General features: G+C 38.1%; 1 protein-coding gene across 2 annotated transcripts in view; it reads right to left on the bottom strand.

The window, feature by feature from the left end:
* Positions 1-24,303, bottom strand: part of astn2 (astrotactin 2) — a 491,396-nt gene that overhangs the window by 182,772 nt on the left and 284,321 nt on the right. For both annotated transcript variants that reach the window (XM_030065131.1, XM_030065132.1), the window contains exon 11: positions 11,832-11,982. In XM_030065131.1, the coding sequence (XP_029920991.1) occupies positions 11,832-11,982 (151 nt within the window). The remainder of the gene's footprint in view (positions 1-11,831; positions 11,983-24,303) is intronic.

A 24,303-nucleotide genomic window follows, 5' to 3' on the forward strand; every position in this document is an offset into this window, starting at 1 on the left:
TATAATAAATAGACAACATCATACAAAGGAGGGGAACAAAATAAAGAAAATGTAAATAAATAAATAAATTACCATTGCATAATTAACATAAATCCACTCATTGTGTTCCCTACTAGCTGCAGGCTCTTCTCTCAAAAATAATACGGCTCTATCAAATGACAAATTTGAAGCATCTTTCTAATTTGCTACCTATCTCCCAGACTGTAATAAACTTATGTTCTCGGCCTGTAACTAATTTATATCTCCCATTTTGACCACCATTCTTCCACACACAATTAAGTTTCCTCTAATTTTAATGTTAGCTTCTTCATATCTTTTATTTGCTCAATTAGCTCCTGCCATTTACTAACAGAGGGGCTTGATTTCTGGAGCCATTTTTTAATGAGTTTCAAGGCAATTATTCTTAATATTCCGATGGGGTACTCCTCTTCATCATTAACCACCCCTGCTGGGGTTTTTCTCCAGTAAGATAAACTTAGACGTAATCTTAACATTCATGTTTGAAACAGGCACAGTTTCTCTAGAAATCAAAGTCTTGGAACAAACTGAATTTTGCAGGCAGAACTGAATCTTTGGACTGAGAGCAGTGATAAGACCATCCTCCAGGGTGAAACATGCTTGAGGGGTCTCTTGACTACTGACAGCTCCCTCCAAAATGCTCAGCCCTATGCTAATGAGCTCTAGCCAGACTGCCCAGTGGAAGTGAGTGCCCTTTCTCCCTAAACCCTGCAGACAATGTTAACACTTCAGTTTTCCAATGCCAGCAAGCACAAAGCACAAAGCCTGCTTCCTCTAAATAGCTTGACTTGACTGTGGCATTGCTGAATTTGAAGGGGAGCATTTCCAAAGTTGGTCGACAATCTCTGAGTCCCAATGTGTATAAACATCTTGACAAAGATATTATGCTTTATCAGAAATATAATATTCCAAATATATTTAATTAAGCCCTTTCTATTTGTTGCAGATAAGAAACACATCTAACAATTTAGCTGTTTTTTTTCTTGTGGGCAGGAACCAGGGGTCAGAGGGAAGTGAAATATGTTAAACAGTAGCGTGACTGGGTACCACATTATGATTTAAATGTTCTGTTTGTCACACAGCACATACAAAAGCAAGTTCAAAATAAGCATTAAACCACTGATTCTTGAGAGTCGAGACAAAACACTTTCTGAAAAACTTTTTTGGAAAATTTACACTATATTGATTAGTGTTATATATTCATGTAGATAAAGATCTGTGCTATTTAACCATGTAAAGGTGCAGGCTGGAGGTTAAAAAACATTTTTAACAAAGTCACATGTTTACCTCAAAAACTTGATTTGTGTCAACTCCGTCAGACACACTAAAAGTATATAATTATATAATTATAATATCCCAACAAGAATCTTAAGTTCTTAGGTATGTTGTAATGGTGTTTAGTTACTCTGATATGCAATAAAATATAATATATAAACTTAAGGCTTAATTTCACACTGTTATGAATACACAGATTTCTAAAAATTTGTATTTTCAAACTTTATCTTTTATTTTGCCACTATAGAAAAAAAATCCTTAAGTGAATAAGACACAAGAGGATGTAGATCTGATGATCCTTTATTACTTAAACAACAAAAACTGAAGAAAGAATTAGTTTTTTTCCCCAAAAATTACAAAAACATGCATCTGACAGTGCTGATGAAGATCTGACGGTGTTGACAGGAAACTGACGGAGTTGACAAAATTGTATTTGCATTTCTGATTAATGAACAATTCATACAATTCAACTGAAATAAACAAACTGTAAATACACCATTTCACACTATAACAAATTGCACCGTTTCCAACTATTAAAAAAATAAGCGAAGAAATGTAATTAAGCCCATATAACAATCAGCCATAGGTGATGCTGCAATTGATCGGTGCAACCATGTTACCGCTACTCAGGAACCAAAACGAAATCCTTATATTATTGACTGAAAAAGTCACATTCACACTGAATACTCATTTAATTTAAGATAAATCTTGAATTATATTAATTTAAGGAATTTGTGAAATGTATCTTGTCCAACCTTTTAATAATCAGGCTTTGTTTTTTTCATTTTTTTTAATTTCATTTTCAAATATTTGCTCAAATAAATAATGCATGTAATCATTCAAACTATTAGAATGAGAACAGGTTAAACCCCTCATGTGCTGAGAAAATCATTTAAGATTTTTTAATAGAAATTATATGCTAACAGGGTGAACAGCATGAGTGGGAAAGATAAAAAATAAGGAAGTTTCTAAGTACTGCTGTCTCTTCTGTTCATCAGCATCACGCCTGGCACGGTAGCACCTCTGCTTTTCAGCAGACTTAAAGGGGCACTTTACCGGAAGACAATGTTCATTTATTTTGCGCATAATCTCTAAGTGATGTGATCAGAAGACACATTTAGTATGTAAAAGTGTCTTGGGTTGCAAATCAGTGCTAATGTTCAAGCTTTTTCCCAGGAATAGATGCTAGCTATGCTAGCTGCTATGCTAGCTGGTCGAGGACAAGCTTACTTTAAAATGTATTTGTCTTTTTCTGAAAATATGAGTAACAGGGTTGCGGTGGTTAGAGTGACGCACTTAAGGCTGAAAAGATTGGAATAATATGAGAAATAGAAGAGAGAACGACCTTTGGTCTACAAATGGCATTAGCAAATGCCTTGATGATGTAATTTCTGCTGAGTCATCTGACTCACTGTTTTTGTTCTTCTTCTGCAGGCTAAATAGGTTTCGGTAACAGGGTTGTGCGCATGTTGTGGGACAGTTTAAGTGAATAATTATTATTTTTTAAAATAAGTTTATGATTCACTAAATTTTTTTTAAACAATTTCAAGAGACACATATCAACAAAATCATGCCAAAAAAATGTAGATTTATAACTTTTTTTTAACCATTATATTTCATATGTAACCTGGTCACCATGAAGGTGGGACAAGAGAAAAATGCCATATAGGGGGTGTTAGAGACCTATTTGGTATTTTGAATCATATTTTGAAACCATTTTTCTATAATTATATTTACATTTTGTCTCAGGAAAAGTATAATATACAAAACAAGTGCTTGTTGTAGTATTTTGTGCAAGGATTATTTAAATTTTCATGGGTGGGACAGAAAATGTCCTCCAATTCCTCTAAGTATACTGTAAAATAATGTAATTGCATGCTATATATGTACATTAATGTGCAGATAAAACCCTAAAATAACATTCTATTCCTTTACTATGTTTGAAAATAGTATAATATTAGCACATTAAGCGGTTATTGGTGGATTTGTCAACTCCGTCAGCTTACATGTCAACTCCGTCAGACATAAAACCTGACGGAGTTGACTCTGACGGAGTTGACGAAATGGCATGTTTTTTCCCTCTGCAGAAAAAATCACTGCAGCTATCTAGCTAGTTTTTTGGCTATTGCTAGCTGCCTCCATAATCTCAGTAAAATACTTTCATTGAATCCACTATGGTTTAAAAAAAAGTATCATAACGGAGAGATGGTGTTGACATGCTCCAGCTGTGACCATAGGAAAATTGACATTGTTCATCTAAAATATCAAAAAATGTCAAACTTACCAGACCATGTGTGGTATTGATACATTAACCACAGCCAGGAGAATGAAAAGGGATCCTCAGGGATAAAGCTGACCATGCTATTTCCTGATTTAATGAGGTTTATGAAAAAATCTGACGGAGTTGACGGAAACAGGGGACACAACTTTGATAGCCAGATTTCTATGGAAAATATTTTTAGATGTTCATGGCATGCATTGTTTTATACATTTATAACCCTTATCTTTGATTTGATATAAATGTTTTCACAATTGTAGAGGTTTTTAAAGTTTTTTGGGGCTGGTGAATATTGTGACCTCTTGCTGAGGACAAGAGAAATAACATGGGCCGTCTAACCACTGGTCATACATTTAAACAAATATCCCCCAAAAAAGTAATTATCTATGCTAAAACATAACATCAGTATTCACAATTCCTTTAGATCTAACTTTGTGAGTATGTCAATCATTATTAATTTCTTTATTTTTGATATAAATAAGACTTTTCTATGTGGGACATGTTTTGTCCCGACTCTCAAGAATCACTGAAACATTTGTTTTTCAGCATAATAGGACATCTTGAGAAACTGCTAAAATGGAGTATTATCATAACCCGTTTGTAGAACACTGCATGTAAATATTTTGATCTCAGAGAACACATATTTGGGAATACAGTTCACTTCATCTTTACTCACAGCTTAACTGTACACAACACAGCAAAATCCAAGGCTCTGGCAATAAATACCATTGCAAAGTCATATTTTTCAGTGAATAAACTGACACCTTTGCTATCAGTGCTTATATGCTGCTGTTCAATAAATGATAAACATTGCCAGCTCCTGTACACTTTTCTCTCAGTGCTGGAGGATTGTTAGCCTTGTTGGTCTCTAAGCAAATATAAAATTGTTCCACTGTACCTCTTTCATCACTAGGGTTTTTCTGGTCTTAAGACAACGTGCACGCGTGTGTGAATAATATCAAGGATATCAGAGGTAAAATGGCAATAAAAATCCAAACACACATTATAGCCATAAAGAGGTTTGGAGATGATGGGTCCTCCACTGCTGGAGGCCTGCTGGCTTGGTGCCTGGTCACATGAGAGCAAGTAGTGGCAGACTGGGGTTTGGACATTTTGGCCTGAGAGTGGCACTAAAGAAAAGGTCATGAGGTCACCAAAATTGACAGGGTTCACCCTCTGAGGAGCAAGAATGTGCTCACCAAATTTCATTGCAACCCACCCATTAGATTTCCAGATATGCTGCCTTTGAGGAAATACTGAATGTATTAAATATATTGAAAATATAGCATAAGGCATTAGGCACCTTGATGAATGGTTCAAATGATGTGAGAAGTAGAATACATTTTCCGGTTTCCCTAGACTTCCCTTTTCCTAAGGAAATTGACAGAGCCACAAAAACGCCCTTTATGTAATTACTTTTTCTCTGTATTGATGGAAACTTACATCAATGCACAAAGCATGTCATAAACATGCTTTATGATGTACTATTTGTCCTTTAATGGAGCAATAAGCAATGGTGCTAAAGCAAGTGCAATGTCAAGATGGCAGCTCTGAAAATGAGATCCTGTCAGTAAACAAATAATGTATGCTGTAAACAGTGGTCATTTGGCTGTAGGACATTGCAACATTATGTCTCTAATGGCCCATGACGGTTGCAAGTATTTTTGGAAGATGGAAATATGGCAATGACCTAGGATAAGAAATATTAACATTTGTCATAGTTTTGAATTGGCAAAAGCTATCAAGAACACAGAATAAAGAAAAAAAAATGAGTTAGAGAAGACAATAACGAGTCCTAATTCCTGAATTCAAATGAAGTCAGGAGGCAAAAATATTTGTGTGCATATAAATTGAAAAACTAAAGTGTTAGAACTGATTAATATCCGTTTTATGGTGACAATTTTAAATCACCTTCTGCATTATTATATCCCCAAAACAACAGATTGGTATAATAAGGATGCGCCTTGTCCGCTGCAGCATATGGTGCTGCAGATCCAGGCTGTAAACTCATATTTTAACCTTTTTTAAAAATTTTTGTGCATATTTATCCTCCCTAAAGGAAGAACTCTATTGATTTTAGTGACCATTTGACCTTTCCGCTAGTACTACCAACAAGCCAAACTTTCACTTTGTGAACACAATAAATTCAACAGTTGTTATTCAAATCTTTTCAGATTGGCTATGTACGGACATAGTCAAAAGGTGACACTGAGGATGCAGGTCATTTCAGAAATATACCCTGCTGTCGTTCACTGAAAGTCCAGTTTCTTCTTTTGGTGAGGGATGGCTGGCAAACCAACCTACATAATGTCATGCCATGCTAAATTCCTCATATTATAATGGCTTCAATGACTGAATCTTAAAAGCCCTCTCTAATCTTCCATGTATCTTCCCCTTGACCCAAAACACCTCTCATATTCCAGTGTAATCCGGCTTTATTCTCTAAATTCTGTAATAGCCTATTATTCCCTCTTGAATATGCATTTTCTGATGCATTCCCTTTCATACACAGTCCTGAGGGACATATTTACCAATGAAGAATAAGGTATTGAATCTAATGGAGAACCTTCAGTCTCCTTTGGTGTTGAGTCTGGATTATGAAACAGAGGGAACACTGTCATGAACTCTGGCAGCAGTTCTACATCCACTATTGGCTCCCCAGTTTTCTTTCTCTTTATGTGTTCTGTTTTATCTGTTGGCCTGTGTGTGTTTTGTATATTTTGTATGTATGTGCTCTGTTTGTCCCTGTCTCAGTGCCACAGTTACTGCGCTGCCCACTGTCTTCTGTCATACTGAATCTCTGCCAGTCAGTGCCCTGTCTACTTCTCACTTCACCAGCTGCATCTTGTTCTGACACTGTTGTTCTGTACATAGACACCAGCAGCTTATCGTGTACTCCATGCCAAATTGTCCTCGTTTGCTACTTGTTCCCAGGGTTGTTCTCGCCGGTTCCACCTGAGCCTGGTTGGCCTGATTGCTATGTATGATCCTGTGCCTCTCAACACAGTCAAGTGTTAGCAAAAATGAATTAAATTTTAGATCTGTTAGGCAAAACCTCTTTGCTTATTCTAGCTGCAGCTTAAATATTTGCTAGCAAAACTAAATTTTGTCATGCAGTCACTGCGTTTACAGGATTTGGACTTGGGCCGGTTAGGTGAAAGGCAGGATTGACCTATCCTTCACCACACCAACCTCCTTACAGTCTTTGTCGCTCACTTAACACTATACCACAGTGTCTTTATTGACAGGACTGCTACAGATCACTTAACTTTAAAATGGACTACAGGATGTAATAAGCTGCTGTAGTCCTATCCTAGACCAATAGGTGGCGCTATGTAACTGCTGTTATACAGACAGAGAAGAAGAGGAAGACAGGAGGAGCTGCTGTGTGTAGTTGTAAGATGTGCTGTCCATTGCTTCTTTTCCAAATGCTTTAATACAAATACATAACACTGTTGTTTTTTACTCTTCCACTATAATAAAATACAAAGATCATTGTTATGTCATTTTGTTAAAGTCAACATTCACTAAATACTACCATGAAGGGAAGAGGTTATTAAAAACTATGTATTCCTACAAAGTAATTTAATCAACACTAAAATAGTAATAAAATCAGCAGACACGCGTGCGCGTGCACACACACACACACACACACACACACACACACACACACCATGGACAAGACAAGCAGCAGCTTCTACCCTCTAGCTATCTATTAATATTAACTCTGAACAACAAGAGCATGAGTTGAATAGGTAAACTCAGTTTACCTTTTTCTTCAGAGAATAGGCCAGATGAATAGGCACTATATGATGGATGCGAGAGGTTTATTATTCTGTCAGCTTCTCAACACTTAAAGATGAGAAGGGGGAAATAAAAACAAGGAAACTGCAGTATCAGTTTTTTGGCGTAGGTAGTGACGAACAGCCAAAGGACCGGTGAAATTACAGTACCGTCCAGCCCCCTAATGATGGCTCATCTATTTAATTGGTTTATGACCCTGGCCCGCCTCAAACTCCTGTCAAATGCCTGGTGTTAGTAGCTTCCCATTACCCTCTACTTGTAAATATACCAGACATAAACCTGCCCTGCACTGCATGTGATGATGTGCCATCTGAAATCAAACAAGGGTACATGAATCAAACTAGGACATGTGAAGAGAGCTCCATTTATGGTGCACTTTGAATGAATAAAAAATTTATTCACAGTACATTTTATGCTCAAGGTGAATAACTGGCACACAAATTGAAAGACCTACACGGCAACTATTACTTTTACTGTGGTGTTTTTGTCCCAGGAGCAGTTCTGATTGATCAATATAATTTTGAAAACATATTACTAAATTGGTAGTAAGACCTTTCAAGACCATAAATTGATAGAAATGTGTCTTTGAACTTTTTTTTTTTTTTAATCAAAATGCTATTTCAACTTCCATATACGTAAGTAGTGCAGCTTATTGACAGGTGAAAAGCCAGTGCCTTAAAAACCCAAGCCGACACAAAATATAAAGGATGTGGAGGATACAGTGAAACTGTTTGGTCTAGAGGCACATGACAGTAAAGTACATAAAGCTACTGTACATAATCATTGACTGCTGGATATGTTATATAAGCCTACTTTAATAATGCCAGACGGCATGCAAATTCACATACTGGTTAGACTATGCCTAAACAGCATCAGCTTGGAAAACAATATTAAAAGGAAAATGAATGATTATGAAAATAAAGCACATCATATATGTGCTTTTTTACAACATTTTTCAGGTATTTACACACATATTTCAGTAAAACTCTTGCCTTTATAAAAACACATGTAGTTAACCAGTGCAAGCAGTGCACATTATTCCATTATGCTATTATTAGGATAATATGCCCACAATGATGGAACTCACAAGTTTTAATTAATATTGCACATTCATTTCACTGTAACATAAACTCTAGCACTACTGTGTTACTACTACCACACTGAGCTGCTGTTGCCATCAGTGTTGGGATGTCTACTTTTGAAATGCAATAGGTAACAGATTACTAGTCACCCTGTTAAAAATGTGTCAGCACTGAATCCTATAGCGGGCAGTGAGGCATGAAATAACACACTATTCTGTGACATTTGGTCTTATTCATTTGATCTGTTGCTGTTTTTATTCGAAGTTGTCATAGTTTTGGCAAGCTATATCTGTGTGTTTTTAAATGTGCCCTGGCTTTTGGCTCAACTTGCCACTGTTTTCCCCTAAAACTGACAACTACACATGTAATTTCAACATCCAAACACTGTATTGACGTTTTGTTTGGGTTTGGATTTGGGCTGTGTCAGCGCTGAGATTAACCTTTTCTGTAACTTTACAATGCCAGTGGCTGCTTATAAGGAAATGCATAGCTTTAGCTTTTCACTGGGCAGTTAAGATTTGTATTTATGCTGTCATATAGGTGTAATTGAACATTACTAAACTTGTAACAGCGACTGCTGAAAATTAAATTACAAAAATGGACGGAAGTTGTGTGAGTGATTGTTTGGCCAGTACTGGATGCAGTGTCTGCACTGACTACCATTCCACTAGTAAGTAATGTAACTATTTTAATTCCCTCATCAAAGTAATGTAACTTATTACATCTATTACTTTCTGATTCCTTCTCTAACTCCTCTGTTTTTAACTGGGCAGTAAAGCTGTCAAGTCCTAAAAATGAAAGTTTAAACTAGGCAGTGTAAGCCTCACAACAGAATTCAGTTCTGATTACTGTGAGACTTTTATTAAAAGTTCTTCAGCATAATTTGAAACAAGATTGAAATATTTTAAATTAAAAAAAAAAAAACGTCTGCTTAAAGCAACGGGCTTTGATTTGATTGGCATGTGAGAGGTGGTGCAAATTTAAACAATGAAACCAAAGACAGTGTTCAAAATTTGAGTGCATACTGCCAAATGAAGGGAGCCTGTCTAGACATAAAGACAGCTTCTTGTAAGCAACTCTACCCTTGATGGTTTTTCTCACAAATTTGTCCCAATGGCTTTGTTGTCTGGAGCTATGCCAAAAGAAGACATTCCTGCATGGTGAAAAGATGAAGAGCAACAGAATGAATATTATGTTATGTTCTACATATAAACTAAACTATATTCGGATGTAACCCCTTAGTAAATACTAATTCTTTGATTAGTAACTGTGATTTAATTACATATTTTCCTCAGTAAGTGTAACTAATTACAATTACATTTATCTTGTCATTTAATTACATGTAACTAGTTACACATGTAACTGCTCACTCCCCAATGTGCTGTTGCTGTGGTCAGATTTGATAACATTGCTGTATGTTTTAGACTTGTTGGTTCTATCTCCATGTGATGCACCTAGTGTAACAGCGTTTATCTCCTTTTCTGAGACTGCCTCAATTGAGTGTCAGATTTGATCGTCTCAAGCTGCCGTTTTGTGCCTTTCATCAGAGTCAATGCTTTGAGGACAACAAGGCAACATAATCCAAATTTAATAACAAAAATGTCAGCTCTTAAGTGCAGTTCCTACACATGAAGGCTTGGTCTTAAACCAGGAGCCTCTCCATTATTGCTGGGGTGGAGCTGCTGGCACAGGTGAAGCCCTAGAGTCCGGTTGCCCTCAGTTTCTGTCATGGCTGAGAACTAAATGAGAAGCACACCTCTTAAGCACAGCAACAGAGATTGATTGTAATTAGACTGTAGACTGTAGACTGTAATTGCACTAATTATTTTCCTCCCAGCAGTAGAAATTCAATTGTGGCAGGCATGGGTGTACTGGGAAATAAATTCAGCCCTGGATTTATCTATGGGACCAGCCCGGGTTGTGTGTGTGCTTGGGTCCAGTCTATGAGCGTTCATGACATGTTTTTACATTCACATGAATAAAAGTGAAAAGGAATGTAGATTATTTAAGATCATTGGATTATATTTGTTATTTGTTCATTTTTATTTATTTTTGCTGGTAATGATATTTTAAATCTGCTTAAATTCACACACATGCAGGACCTTGGTTGTTCACATCCGAATCCCCCCCCCCCAGCTCTTTCTCAGCTTAGACACAACTGTCAAACTTTATTTTAAAGATTTTTTTTTGACAGTCACAGTAGAGAGAGAGACAGGATAGGCAGGGGAAAGAGAGGGGATGACATGCAGCAAAGGGCCTGAAGTCAGACTCAAACCCAGGACGCTGCAATCAGGACGCAGCCTTAACACATGGTACGCACCCTTATCCGGTGAGCCACCAGGGGGCCCTAGCAGCTGTCAAAGTTAGGTATAAGCATGATTTTAGTTATTGTAGCTCTTTAAATTAGGCTGTTTTGACTCTGATAGAACACAATATGTTTTCAGTGGAGGTGGAACTCTAAGGACACCATGCAGACTGTGTTTTCTATTCTATTTATAACAAATATAGTGGACTGGCAGATTCTGAAATATCATCCAAATGTGGGAGAAAATCAGGGGAAATGAAAGCCCAGGAGAACAGCGGGAGAGGGGCAGGGAAATCAAAAGAGTTGGCAAGCATGGCACACATATTTGACCATCTAAAAGGTATTTTCTGTGTGTTTTCTTGTGAAATTCACTTGCAGCCTGCTGAGAGAATATTCTGGATGACCAAACTGCCACCTCATATCATGAGCTGTGCTTGAGAGCTCTGCACCGAAGCGCATCCTGTCTGAACAGCCTACTTGGTTAACATGGATGCCGAAAAGAGGCAGGCAGTTGTTCAGGGTGCTTCCATGTCCCGTCTGAACCCGGTCTAGAATGTTAATGCACATTAATTAACTTAGTTACGACTGGCCAGTTAGCCCAATCACAGAAAAAACACACTGCATGCGTTCATGTGCATACCGAATGACAAACACAGAGAGAGGGCTGGTAAAGACAAGGCTGATAAAAACATAATGGATTTTTTTTAGGGTCCGCTGGCCCACTGGGATTTGTCCCAGTATGCCCGATGGCCAGTTCAGTGGTGGCGGGCAACCACAGAGAAACTCTGACACTGATTTAATTGCTTAATGTATTTAACTATATTCTTGACATGACATTTTAGTGAAATCAAGTGATGGTAAATAACGGCTACTGCAGGTAATCTGGACCCATTTCCTGCATGTCTCTGCCTATGTATTTTACTGTGACGTGCTAAATTATGTATGATGCATTATCTTTTCTGCAAAAAATCAAATGCACAATCGCACAACCACAGAATCCTGGGGGCCTGAGATTGCCCAAGCCAGCCTTTGCTGTGACCATAAATATAAAACAATTACTTGCACTTACCATGCAGCCAGAGGAGTCTAGTCGTCGGTCAGAGACACATTTGAAGTTCTTCTTGCAGCCCCCATTATCTTTGGAGCAGTCACGGACAGGCCCAAAAGATGCCAGTAGATCATCCATTGTCTCAAAGTAAGTGGACAACATAGCCTCCTCCCTTGAATGGAAGAAAAGAATAAAACATTGAAAACAAGAAAATACAGATGCTTTTGCTTAGAGTAAGAGTAAATAAGTAAATAGCCATACGTGAAAACAAATGTCTGCGCAGTTCCCTGTCATCTGTCGTAACCATGTCTCAGCTATGCCATTCATGCAATAAAGAAACTATTCAGGATTACACATGGTGTTTTTTTTTTTTTTTTTTTTTTTTTTTTTTGTTTTTGTCTTCTTCCTCATTCCCAGTGAACCTACAATTTTATCATTATTTCTGATCTAGCAGAAAGAGCCGTGTGCCTTATGGCAGTATATGATACAGTTTAGTGAACCTGATACATTTATGTGTGTGTGTGTGTGTGTGTGTGTGTGTGTATGTGAGAGAGAGAGAGAGAGAGAGAGAGAGAGAGAGAGAGAGAGAGAGAGCAAGAGAGATTTCTATGGCTCACTTGCTTGCTTGCCCTTGACCCCCCCACCAACTCACAGAACACCCATCCCTTTACCATTACCATTCCTTCTGGACCTGAAAGCACAATTTTACTTCTTTTTTATTACTAGTACTGTTAAATATATATATATATATATATATATATATGTGTGTGTGTGTGTGCCTGGCTTCGACAGTCCACAACGCATGTAGTAATTACTCTTTCAGAAACATGGTGAAATAGCAAAACCTGTGGTAACAAAATCTGACATTTTTTTTTTTTGCATTACACAGAGCTAACAGGAATACCACAAGAGGATATGTGACGATGATATGTTGCGTCATATGTCTTTTTGTTAATTCCTCATGAAAAGAAACATTTGACTATAGGTAGTATCAAAAGATCTGCCTCAGTCCCCTCTGATTCCTCTAAGTTTCTAACATGACCTCTTTCGGAGCATCCAAAGGAAGTAATTATTTTAAGTGTTTTTTACTAAAGTGGCATCTGCTACATTGGTCCCAAACTGAAGATGAAGTGTTACTAGTGGTATATCTGCCACTACTGAAGTGGCACATGCTATTACAACACTGCTGCCAAACATAGAAAGCTAGCCTATAGGGGCATATGTGCCATTGTTGAAATGGTATATGGGGCCAAACTTTCGATGCCATGCTTATAGTACATGTTACACTGTTTACAATGAATGCGGGGCTGGCTGGCGTAACGCTAAATCTATGAAAGTGCTTCAAACCTATTTGTTTCTAAAATCTAATCAGAGGCAGTATGTTGGGTTTTTTGTTTCATGCTGAATAAAGGGAGATTTTCTCAAGCATGAGCAAATTTCCAATTCTCAGTACCCCTACCCCCATATAATCCTACAACATACCAGAACAGAAAAAAATACAATACTGTAAGCATTAAATAATTTCAATAAGTCTTAATCTTATATAGTACATTTCACACCGATGTCAAATATAAGATGTAGCATGTTTATATTGACACATACCACTACTGACACTGGGGGCCAATTATAAGATGCCATATGTTTTATTTCCTTTATTTACTGTGTAATTAATATAAGGTTAGTGAAATATGTCAGGTTAATCAGTTGCAATGATGGCACATTTGTGCCTGTCATTTGTTATGAATTACTAATGCCATATTGTGTTTTTATTATTGGTCATCATTATTTAACTCATCAATAATTCAGTTTAGTAAGGCTTGACAACATTTATTATTTTAAAGTGCAACCAATGTTTAGTTGGGAGACCAGAATGGCTTCACTTGAATTCCACTGAACATCCGGGGCCTTACATGAAAATCTGCTATCTGGAGTCACATAAAGCTTTTTGGCAGCCTGGACAGGAGTCATCATGCTGTTGTCAACAGTGGTGGCAAAACCTTGCAAAGAGCAGGGTTTAAAAGTAGTCTTGTCTAGACTGAGTATGAGATGGTAGGTAGATGTCCAACTCAACATGTCAATGAGACAAGATGAGATGCATGTTTCGATCTGGGTGTCAGAGGATGGGAAGGAAAAGTAGAGTTGATTTGACATATCACTGTTAGAAAAAGGTGTCTGACATGATGACAGGGCTGGGTGCTCTAGGATAGGGAGAAGAGGAGACAGCCAAAGACTAGGCCTTGGAGGACCTCAGTGGAGAGGGTATGTGTGGCTTTCTCCCTGTAATACCTGATAAGTGCAGTCTAATAGATGGAAGGCAAATCATAAGAAAGTAGTGGACAATGGTAAAGACAGTAGAAAGGAAGGTTTGGAAGGAAGAAGACTGCACAAACAGAAGCAGCTCTGGCAGAGTGTCATAATCCAGTGGACTCAAGATAAAATGGCAGATGGACTGGATTTCTATAGCACTTTTCAAGTCTGTTGACCATTCTAAGCACTTTACAATATTTTCCTCATTTTCATCAATTCACACACTAATGGCAGAGGCTGCCATGCAAGGTGCTGAGCTGCCCATCAGGACCGGTTAGAAGCTTCAGTGTTTTGCTCAAGGACATTTGGACATGCTCTCTGGGGGAGCCGGGATTAAACCAGGAACCTCACATTTACCAAGCAACCACACTATCTCCTGAGCGACACCACCCTTAAGAAGTACAGTCGAAGTAAAATGTTGAAGTAAAATGGGCTGTCTTGAAGCCAAAGTGGTTGCAGAGAGCAGGCTATCGTGGGAGAGATATTGAGAGAATCAGTGGAACAGCATTATCCAAGAGTTTAGGAGAGAACAAAACTTATTTCCAGTCGCCAGTTCGACACAGATCAGTGGAGGATACTTTAGGTTTATTGAGAAAAGAAATGCCTCTAGCTGACATAAAGGCTGTTGGTGGGTAGCCAAATGTCACAAGAGTTGATGGTGGTTGTCCTGGGGAGTAGCTCACAGGTAATGGTCTGGAGAAGACAGTAAGAGGAGTATTATTGGCAGCCTTCAAGAAAATGAGCAGAGACAATCTATTATTATTCTTATCTATACTATTTTCCTCAACAAAAAAAAAGGGGTCAAAATTATTCACACCGCAAAAGATAATGGATATTAAAATCACATGAACAGTTGAAAATACCAGTGAGCACAGTCAGGGCAATTTTTCAAGAAGGGGACACCTGTTAAAACTGTAGCCACACACTGTGAGTTAGATGATGAGGGAGGTAAAGAAGAAGCAAAGGATCACAGCATCAGAGCTGCACAGTTTAGTGGAATCTTGGGAATATCAAGTATCAACTTCACCTGCTCGGCAGCAATCACCCTGGTGAGCAGTAAAAGGACTAGTAGTGTAGTGGAGAAAATTGCATTGTTTGCTATGGTTTGGAGGCAGCATGCCAAACTTCATAAACTTTCTGCAGCAAAGCTGAAAGTAGCATGTTGGTTCTGCTGAAACCTTATGCTCGTCAGTGTCACTTCAGTGTAACCTGACTAATCAAATCAGAATCTAATAAGACAGGACTTACATTAGAAATGTCTAGAGTGGCAGTCAAGTTCATAAGCCACTTGCTACCTAGAAACCAGATGGAGCAATATACAGCATGCAGTGAAACTGCTGACCAAGCGAAGCAGTACGCTATGCTACTTACGCTTTAATGGGAGTTGTGATATATAGCACATAAGCACAACACAACATGCCTGGGGCACTGCCAGAATCAAAGACTTCACCATTATGTTGGCTGCCAAAAAGATGTTTCTATTGGTTGTATGAGCAAATTCCTAAGTCAAAGTTCAACAAATATGTATTCTGAGATTTGCATACACAGGCAGTCGATGCAAAACTTCACTTCACCACATGCATTTGATTAGTTATTTGCATGGGTTCTCACTTGATGTGTATATGGAATACAACATACTTCCATACAGGCTAAGTGCTATATGGAACTACAGTTGGAACTGTTGCTGTGGTCAGATGAAACTAAAATTGAACTTTTTGCCAAAGCACACAATCATATTTGGCAAGAAAAAATGACTGTATACCATAAAAAGTACTAGATACCCACAGTAAAATATGATGCTGGATCATTCATGGTTTGAGGTCGTTTTTCTGCTTGTGGCCCAGGGGCATTAAGATTAATGACATAATGAATTCCACTAGGCACCAGGACATTTTAGGCCAAAATCTGGTTGCCTCTCCCAGGAGGTTGGGATTTTGCTACTGATGGAGCTTTCAACAAAAGAATGACCTCAAACTCTCATCAAAATTGCTATGTGAACACAACACAATGTTTTGCAGTGACCATCTCAGTCTCCAGACATATCCTTATTGAAAACCAATGATCTGAACTGAAGAGGATGGAAGACAAGTGCAAACCAAAGAATACCATGGATTGTGAAATTTTCTGCATGGAGGATTTGTCAAAGATCCCTCCAAAAATATATCCAATCTTGTCAGGAAGTGGCTCAGGGCTGTAATCCCCTCCATGAGAAGTTTTGCCAAATATTAACTGAAAGTTTTATTGCGTTAAAACCAGGGCTGGCCCATGGCATAGGAAGTATAGGCAAATGCTAAGGGCGCCATCTGCTGGAGGGGCGCCACTAGCGGTCAGAGGGGGCGCCAAGGGCGCCAACATAGGCAGGGCTGGCACTTGAAACTAAAGGTAGCCAAAGTAGTTTAGCTAATAAAAGCATTTGATCTTGCTGATATTCTTGTTGATGCTCCTTGAGCCTTAATTAACATGTTGGATGCATTTTCTACCCCAAGAGAAAGCCTTATTCTGGAATAATTTGAAAGTTACATTCTTCATGTGTGTTATATGTCACTCCCATACATAGGGCATACTGAAAGAACATGCAATGCAAACAATACAGGGACCCAGTTTTCCAAGTGTCTATGCAAACCACAGCACATCTACTTGGCACAAACTGCACTTCCTTTAAAGTAAATACCACCTCCATATATTTAATAGCAAAAAAAAAAAAAAAAAAAAACTTAATTTATGCATTGATAATTTCCTACAACCATTTTTTTTCTCATTTTTATGAAGGGTGCTAATAATTTTCAAATTGACTGTAGGTCTGGTGGTTGAGATGAATCAGAGGACTTCATGCGAGCAGAGGGTATGTAGGGTAGATAAGCTAGAGTCAAAGAGGTTAATGGAAGAGGCAGAGAATGCCTGAGGGGATTGCTACTGGGTAAGTGGGAAAAGGATCATCTGATGTTGTCTATCATCAACTCAAAGTAGGTGACAAAGTCTTTGGCAGGAGAGGAGGGAGCTGAGAAGAGATGGGAAGGAAAAAAACAAAAAAACAACAACAACAGATTGTTGTTCAAAGTTGATTTAGCCCCAGAGACAGAGGAAGAGAGGGAGGAGGGATTGTTAGCAGGAGAGGTTATCTGGCGAGCCATTCCTGTGACTCAGTGCTCAGTCTCAAAGGTGTCAGACATCCAAGGAGTACATGAGGAAAGCAGGGCAGGTCTACAGAAAGAAGAAAGAAAGTCAAAAGAGGCTGAGTGAATAGACAGTTTATGTGACTACTGTGTGTGTGTGTGTGTGTGTGTGTGTGTGTGTGTGTGTGTGTGTGTGCATGTTTGTGTGTGGGTGTGAAAGAGATGGGGAGATAGAGAGATTGAGAGAGGAATGACTTGTCAAAAATAAAAGCAAAAACAAAAACAGAAAGAAAGAAATCAATCTTTTCCGACATCTGAGGTCTTTGTGTTTCCCTCAGATTCACGTCAGCTTGACCAATGCTGTGAAGCCCGTGTTGTGTTCAGCCATGCCTGTGTGCATGCCCACTGTCAAGATGAAAAAGGGGATAGAGAACCCCTGGGGACAATGTGTTTTTCTTGAGGAAGGAGCAAAAGCGCTGTCTCTCAGAATGGGACCACAGGGAATCGCACAATGTGAGAGTGACGTGGTGACGTGACTCAACAAAAAGCAGCAAGATCTTGAGTGATGGGAAACAGGCATCCCACTGAGCTGAGAGGACTTTGGAAGATGTGGAGATCACTGTGCGTGTGTGTCTCTGTCGGTGTGTGTGTGACTTTATAAAGTCAAAATTTTCATGGTATCAGCCCCAAAAATGCAGTATCAACTGGGCTCTTAAACAACCCACACTCATTGTAACTGTCATCGTCAATATAGTGCATGCAAGTGGAAGTGCATCTGCTGCTTTTGCACTCATCGTATTTATGTCCTGCACTGCAGCTTTTTTTCCATATGGACATAAATTAATTATTTAAATCAATGCATATGTGGCAATGTCATTCCATTGGAAGCAATTAAAATACTGGCAAACAAACAAACAAAATCCATCTTGGGCATGTGGTGTTAATGTGATAAAATGTCTCTAGAGTAATACAGTAATTGTACCAAGGATTATGGGTACCACACATTTTCAGGAGGAGAGCTATTGCGACTTCATAAGCATACATAAAACACAATTATGTTGAAAAAAAAAAAAAAAAAAAAAGCCATTTTATCTCCCAGAGTTTCTCTGATGAGGAAAGATGGCCATGTGATCATATAAATTGTGAAGTGGGCGGAGTTTAAACTGGATTTTGGAGAGGTTAGACAAATATAAAAAATCTTCCAAATTCCTTTAATGTCCCTTATTTTTTTATTTCCCTTGTCCCTTGTGTATTGATAAAGAATAAATAAACAAATAAATGACTAAATAATTACAGTAACTAATGAATTAATTGATATAAATGCATGTTAACCCCTTACTGCCTGAATTTTGTTTACAATTATCTACACAAATAAATTGTTTGTGTTTTTGCCTTCAAGCGGATGCTAAATTATTGGTGGCAGAGTGCTTCCAATACAATTCTTGGTATGTGTGAAATATGCATCAACAGCATCCAGTGGGATACATACACCACCTCGGCTGCATTAAGACTGGAAGTGGTTTGAGGCGAATTCGCGACAATAGTCTACAAGGGGTTAAGTAGCCAACCTATAAATATAGGCTTTCATAAATACAGACAACCCTAGACAACCATAATCATAAACAAAAATCACAAAGAAATCTCCACCCTGAACTTACTGTACAGGGCTCTGTGCTAGCTTTTTCCCCAAAAAGTACATGTCCTCCTCAAGAAAAAAAAAAAAGAGCATACAAAGAAATTTTAATCTACCTTGCATGTTTGCATGTGTATATGTGCATGTACAAAGGGACACCCATGTGCATGACAGCACATATCACCAAAAATACACAATGAACCTTGCCTGCCACACACAAAGACTAGTTCATATTCAGCTGTTGTTTAATAATCACACTTATTTTTGTGTTCGGCTGATATGCTCATGTTTGTGGCAAAACCTATGACAGACTATAATCATTACATGCACACTGTGCTGGTAAATTATTTTTCTGGTGAACACATCTAATTTTAGGGGCAAATGCAAGTGAAATACTCACAGTGTGAAGCCCTGTTGTGCACTAGTAATTACGCATGAATCTCACTATCAACCCCCAACCCTAACCAATGGGCACTGAAAAGTCAAACAAAATCATCTTCATTATAAACTCACTTATGCATTAAACTATGCAGCTTGCCCAACCACGTCACCACTTGTTTTTTTTTTTTGTTTTGTTTTGTTTTGTTTTGTTTTTCAAACTGGAGAAAATGTGTTTTTTATTTTACCTCAACTGTATTAAATCTGCATATTTTGGTATGAATAAAAATGAAGAAAAATCAAAACATTTCCTAGGAGGAATATATCGCTGACCGTTATAACTCAACTTCATCTTCTGTAATTTGTGCTTTGTGTGTGGAGCAACGGAGAGACACAACATCCCTGCTGTTCTGAGCAGACTAAGAGGACAAGCATTCTTCATCCACTCCCGCTCAAACAAGCTCTGTCTCGCACAGTCTATTAGCAGAGCAGACCTCCAGTCCAGCCGGGACAAGAAAACAAGAAAAACTGGCCTCACCAACATTTAATTACTAATTCTAATTCTAGACCCCTGCAAGAACAGCCCAAGTTATTGCTCTTCATTGCTCTTTTTAAAACACATTACTACTACAAATCAAACAAAAAAAATAATATATAATAACACACTTATATGAAATTCCCAATATACAAAATTGCATAATTTTAAAGTGTAGTAAAGTAACCCCCATATAATAACACCAAAAATCCCAGTCTTTATGAAATCACCTTGCAGGGGTAGACAGAATATTTGAACATTATTTGGCTCTTGTGTAGCAGCTGTCTTTCAAACACAAAGCCAAGGTGAAAACAGATGTATATCTTATTCTATATATCTAGTGTTGTACTTGGCATTTCAGTAGGTTAGCATCCTGACCAAGGAGTCTTTTACTCCTGGTGACTGAACAGATCCACTGATGTTAAACAGGGTGCATGTCTTCCTCAAGGCCAAATAAATAGCAGCTAAACAAAGGGGGAGAAAACAGCTGACATTTACTTCCTTCATATGTATACAGAACGTCCAAGGAGAAGCCTTTAGGTCACAAGGTTATTTTTCTATCTTTTCAAGCTTTTCAGTCTCTTTGTAAATGATGTGGAGATAAATCGCAAAGATAGAGCATGGAGACAAACTGAAAAACACCAATGGAACATCACAAAAGCGATGAAAAATTATGAAATCACTTAATCCTTAATCCTTCCACGTCTCTTCCACCTCAAATTTGCATGGAAAATGAGTCACTTACAGACGCAAGACATATGTGAAGATTTAAATAATAACTTTGCAACGTATTTGATACACAGTCTACCATGTCTACAACGCACTGATCAAGTTAAACATAAAAGTCAAAAGATGATGATAATTTTGATCCATATCTCTTACATCTTCAACAAACATAAGAGCTTACCTTTTCCGAAACTTAACCATCACAACAAACCCCATCCCTAACCTTAAGAAAGATACATAACCTTACCCAAGTAATCAACAAAAGTGGTTAAAGCTAATGTCTGAGCAGTTAAGATGGACTGACAATAGCAATAGATGATCAAAACCTGACAAACTAGAAGGTGCCATAGAGCCCTACAAATCCATACCTGTGGGGGTGATTATGACTGATAATGTCCATTCAATGTTGTGATAAGAGTCAAATCAGGTGGTCTGTTTCTTACGGGACCGCCCTTTGGTGTGCCATTTGGTGTGCACAAGAGCGTGCTGCATGCACGTTCCAGGACTGGGCTAACTGGCCAGTCACAACCACATGCACGTGAATATTCTAGACGGGGTTCAGAGAGGACGCAGAAGTGTCGTGAAGCGCTGCTCACTTCTTTATGCTGCCCATGTTAACCGATTGGGCTGTTCAGACTGGACGCGCCACAGAGCGGAGCTCCGCAGATGACTTGTGATCTGAAGCGTGTGTCTCAGTGTGTCTGAAGTGTGTCTCAAATATGCATCTTGTGCTTGCCAACTCTTCTGATTTTCCCCTCATTTTCTCCCACATTTTAATGAAATATACCCATCCATTATACTTGTTAGAAATAGAATCACTGCTGTTTCCTAACGGTCAATAGGATACATTAGAAATACAGTCTGCATGGTTTCTTTAAATAAAATAAAATAAAATAAAATAAAAAATAAATAAAATAAAATACTTATTGCACACACACACTATAAAATAGTTTCTGGTGTGAACAGCCAATCCTGCACTTGTGTGAATTTAAAAGACTATATTGTTACCTGCAAGGACTGGGGTGCTAAATGTAGTGAACTATGCCCTTTAAAACTGCAAGACTATGTGTTTAAAAATGAACCAATAAAAAAATAAAAATACCACAATGAACTTAAAATCTCTGTCAGGTTGTCAAAATGGCCCATTAAACTATTATTTTTATCCATGTGAATGTAAAAACATGTAATCAACCCTCACTGACCCAACCCAAGCACACCCTCCACACACACTCACACACACACACAAACACCCTGGACCAGTCCCAGCAGGTAGGTCCAGGACTGAATTTCTTCCCCAGCTATCTGGCATTGGTTTAGATGATCTGTCTATCAAGTGCTTTCAAGATTTCCTCAAAGGAGGAACTAAAGCTGTTATTGATGGCAGCAAATCCAGGTCCCTTGAAGTTAGTACAGTGGTCCTCCAGGGGTCCACTTTAGGGCGTTTTTATTCACTCTTTAAATAAATGGCAATATCTCCCCCTCAATGCTCTGTAATGACACTGATCTTATATGCCTCGGGATCCACACTTCAATTGACCATCTACATTTTAAAATCAAAATCTTTTGATGCTTTCCAGGTGTCTTTCATTGATCACAGGCTTGTCTTAAACACTGATAAAACGAAGTGCATTTTATTATCATGCGCTTTCCAAGAGTATGATTATGAAGGTGCTATAAATGTCGCATTTCAGTGTTTCCAAAACAAAACTGTCCAATGATATACATACTTAGGAATCTGTTTGGATAGCAAGCTATCTTTCGAGACTTGTGTAGAGTAACTGCCTAAAAAGCTGAAAGTCAATCATTTTCTTGTCTAGAAACAAATGTTTCTTGTTTTTCTTTTCTTGTTTCTCTCCTGTTACTCAAAAAAAGGAAAAACTTTTAAACACCCTACAGATTTTACAGAATTATAAGGCATGATGGATATATATGTTTATTAAATTTTACCTGAAGTCATCCATTCATTTATAAAATTATCAGGTTGTTGTACACTTCAAACTTTGAAGGGCAGAATTTAGTTTATTGTCCAGGCATAACTTTCATTTAAATGCAGAGTGAGTGGGATTTTGGTTGTGGTTTGTAAACGCAACATTCAAAGTTGGCTTCTCCTTCCTGGCTCAGCTAACCACTGGCAGTGCATTTTCTTTTCCCAGGATGGTGAAATGTAAAACATTCTGTCACCATCCTAGAAAACAAACCCTACCTGTCCAATAAAAAATAGGCCAAAACCGCATTGCTCTTCATCTTCATCCTCTCCTTCAGAACTCACTAGTGGGTAAACCAAAGCCAGATTCACACAAGCTTTGTCCACTTGGCATTTTGACTCACTATATTCACTAAATTTTTGTAGCTTCTGATTGGACACCATGCAATTGATCTGGCACTGTGAGCTGTTATTGGCTGGAAGCTACATACCCACTGCCCAATGGCTGATGCCCAGAAGAGTCCTGAGCTCTGCAAAATGAGGAAATCCATGCAGAGGGCAGCGTCTCTGCAGATACACACCCCAACACACACTTCTACCGGGCCATACGTGATGATTGAGAGAGATTATTTTTGTTTGAGGCACTACACTGTTAATATCAATGCAATCAATGCACACCTGACTGTTGCCTTGACTGGGAGGCCTGGGAGTTTTGCCTTTTTGGTCCATGTTATAATCATTAGCTAACATCTGACATTAGCTAAAAATAAACACGGCTTTCGCTTGACATGGGGCAGAAACCCAGGCCTGCAGAAGCATAGTTGTGGTTATTGTTAGGAAAAGGTCAAGTTTAATGTTACAAAACATTAGCTTATACTACCCAACGTTAGCTAGCTAATGTTTGCTAAAAATGAACACAGACTCAAACTCTGGTCTGCAGAATCAGTCCTGTGGATTGTACCATCTTCTACCCCGCCTTCCTCTTAATGTGTTTTTTGCTCTCTCTACACTATGTCACAAAACTTGAAAATGTTGTATTTCAACATATTCTTGGTTTGCAGAAACATCAAACTGTCCGTAATACTACTGTAATTTAGTAGTTTTTTGTGTACTTGTATGTTTTAACCACTCTTTTAAAGTCAGTAATTTTACTTGTATTCAACTACATTTTTGCTTGAGTATTGTATTTCACTACATTTTAAATCATATCCTTTATAGAGTGCAAATGATCAATGACAGATTGTGGAACCTTTCACAATAAAAGCTGAAAAGAGAAGTCTGCTTCTACTTTGTTTTGTTCTACTTTTTGTTGTTACCAACTTCCAATACAAAGTGCAATAAAAAAAAAAAAAAAAAAAACTGCAGATGGTTGATGGAAGTGAAGACCATTTAGACCGGTGGGCTATAATATGGTAGAAGTGTGGGGAAAAGGAGAAAAAATATCAGTGAGCTGGCCTGACGATGAGAACCATGTACACTCAACCATCATAATTATGTGCTTCTTTCACATCTGTCAGTTGAATCTACAGGGTCCTCACTTCAAACAACCCTCCACAGTTTTGCAGAATGCCCCTTTAAAAGAATCTAGTTTGAACCATGTTCTCTCATCCTTTTCTAATTGCATGAAAAAGATCACAGCTAACACAGTTAATGTTTCCAAAAAGGAACTCACTTTGTCACTTTGAGTTCATTTTAAATGAGCTACTTCTTACTTTTACTTAAGGAGATTTTAACAGCAGTATTTCTACTTCTACTTCAGTACATTATCAGCAAAGTAACAGTGCTTCTACTTAAGAAGAAATATGCACTCTTTCCACCACTGGACAGTAGTCACACACACACACACACACACACACACACACACACACACACACAAA

This window comes from Myripristis murdjan, chromosome 12 (genome assembly GCF_902150065.1).
Source record: "Myripristis murdjan chromosome 12, fMyrMur1.1, whole genome shotgun sequence".
NCBI lineage: Eukaryota > Metazoa > Chordata > Actinopteri > Holocentriformes > Holocentridae > Myripristis > Myripristis murdjan.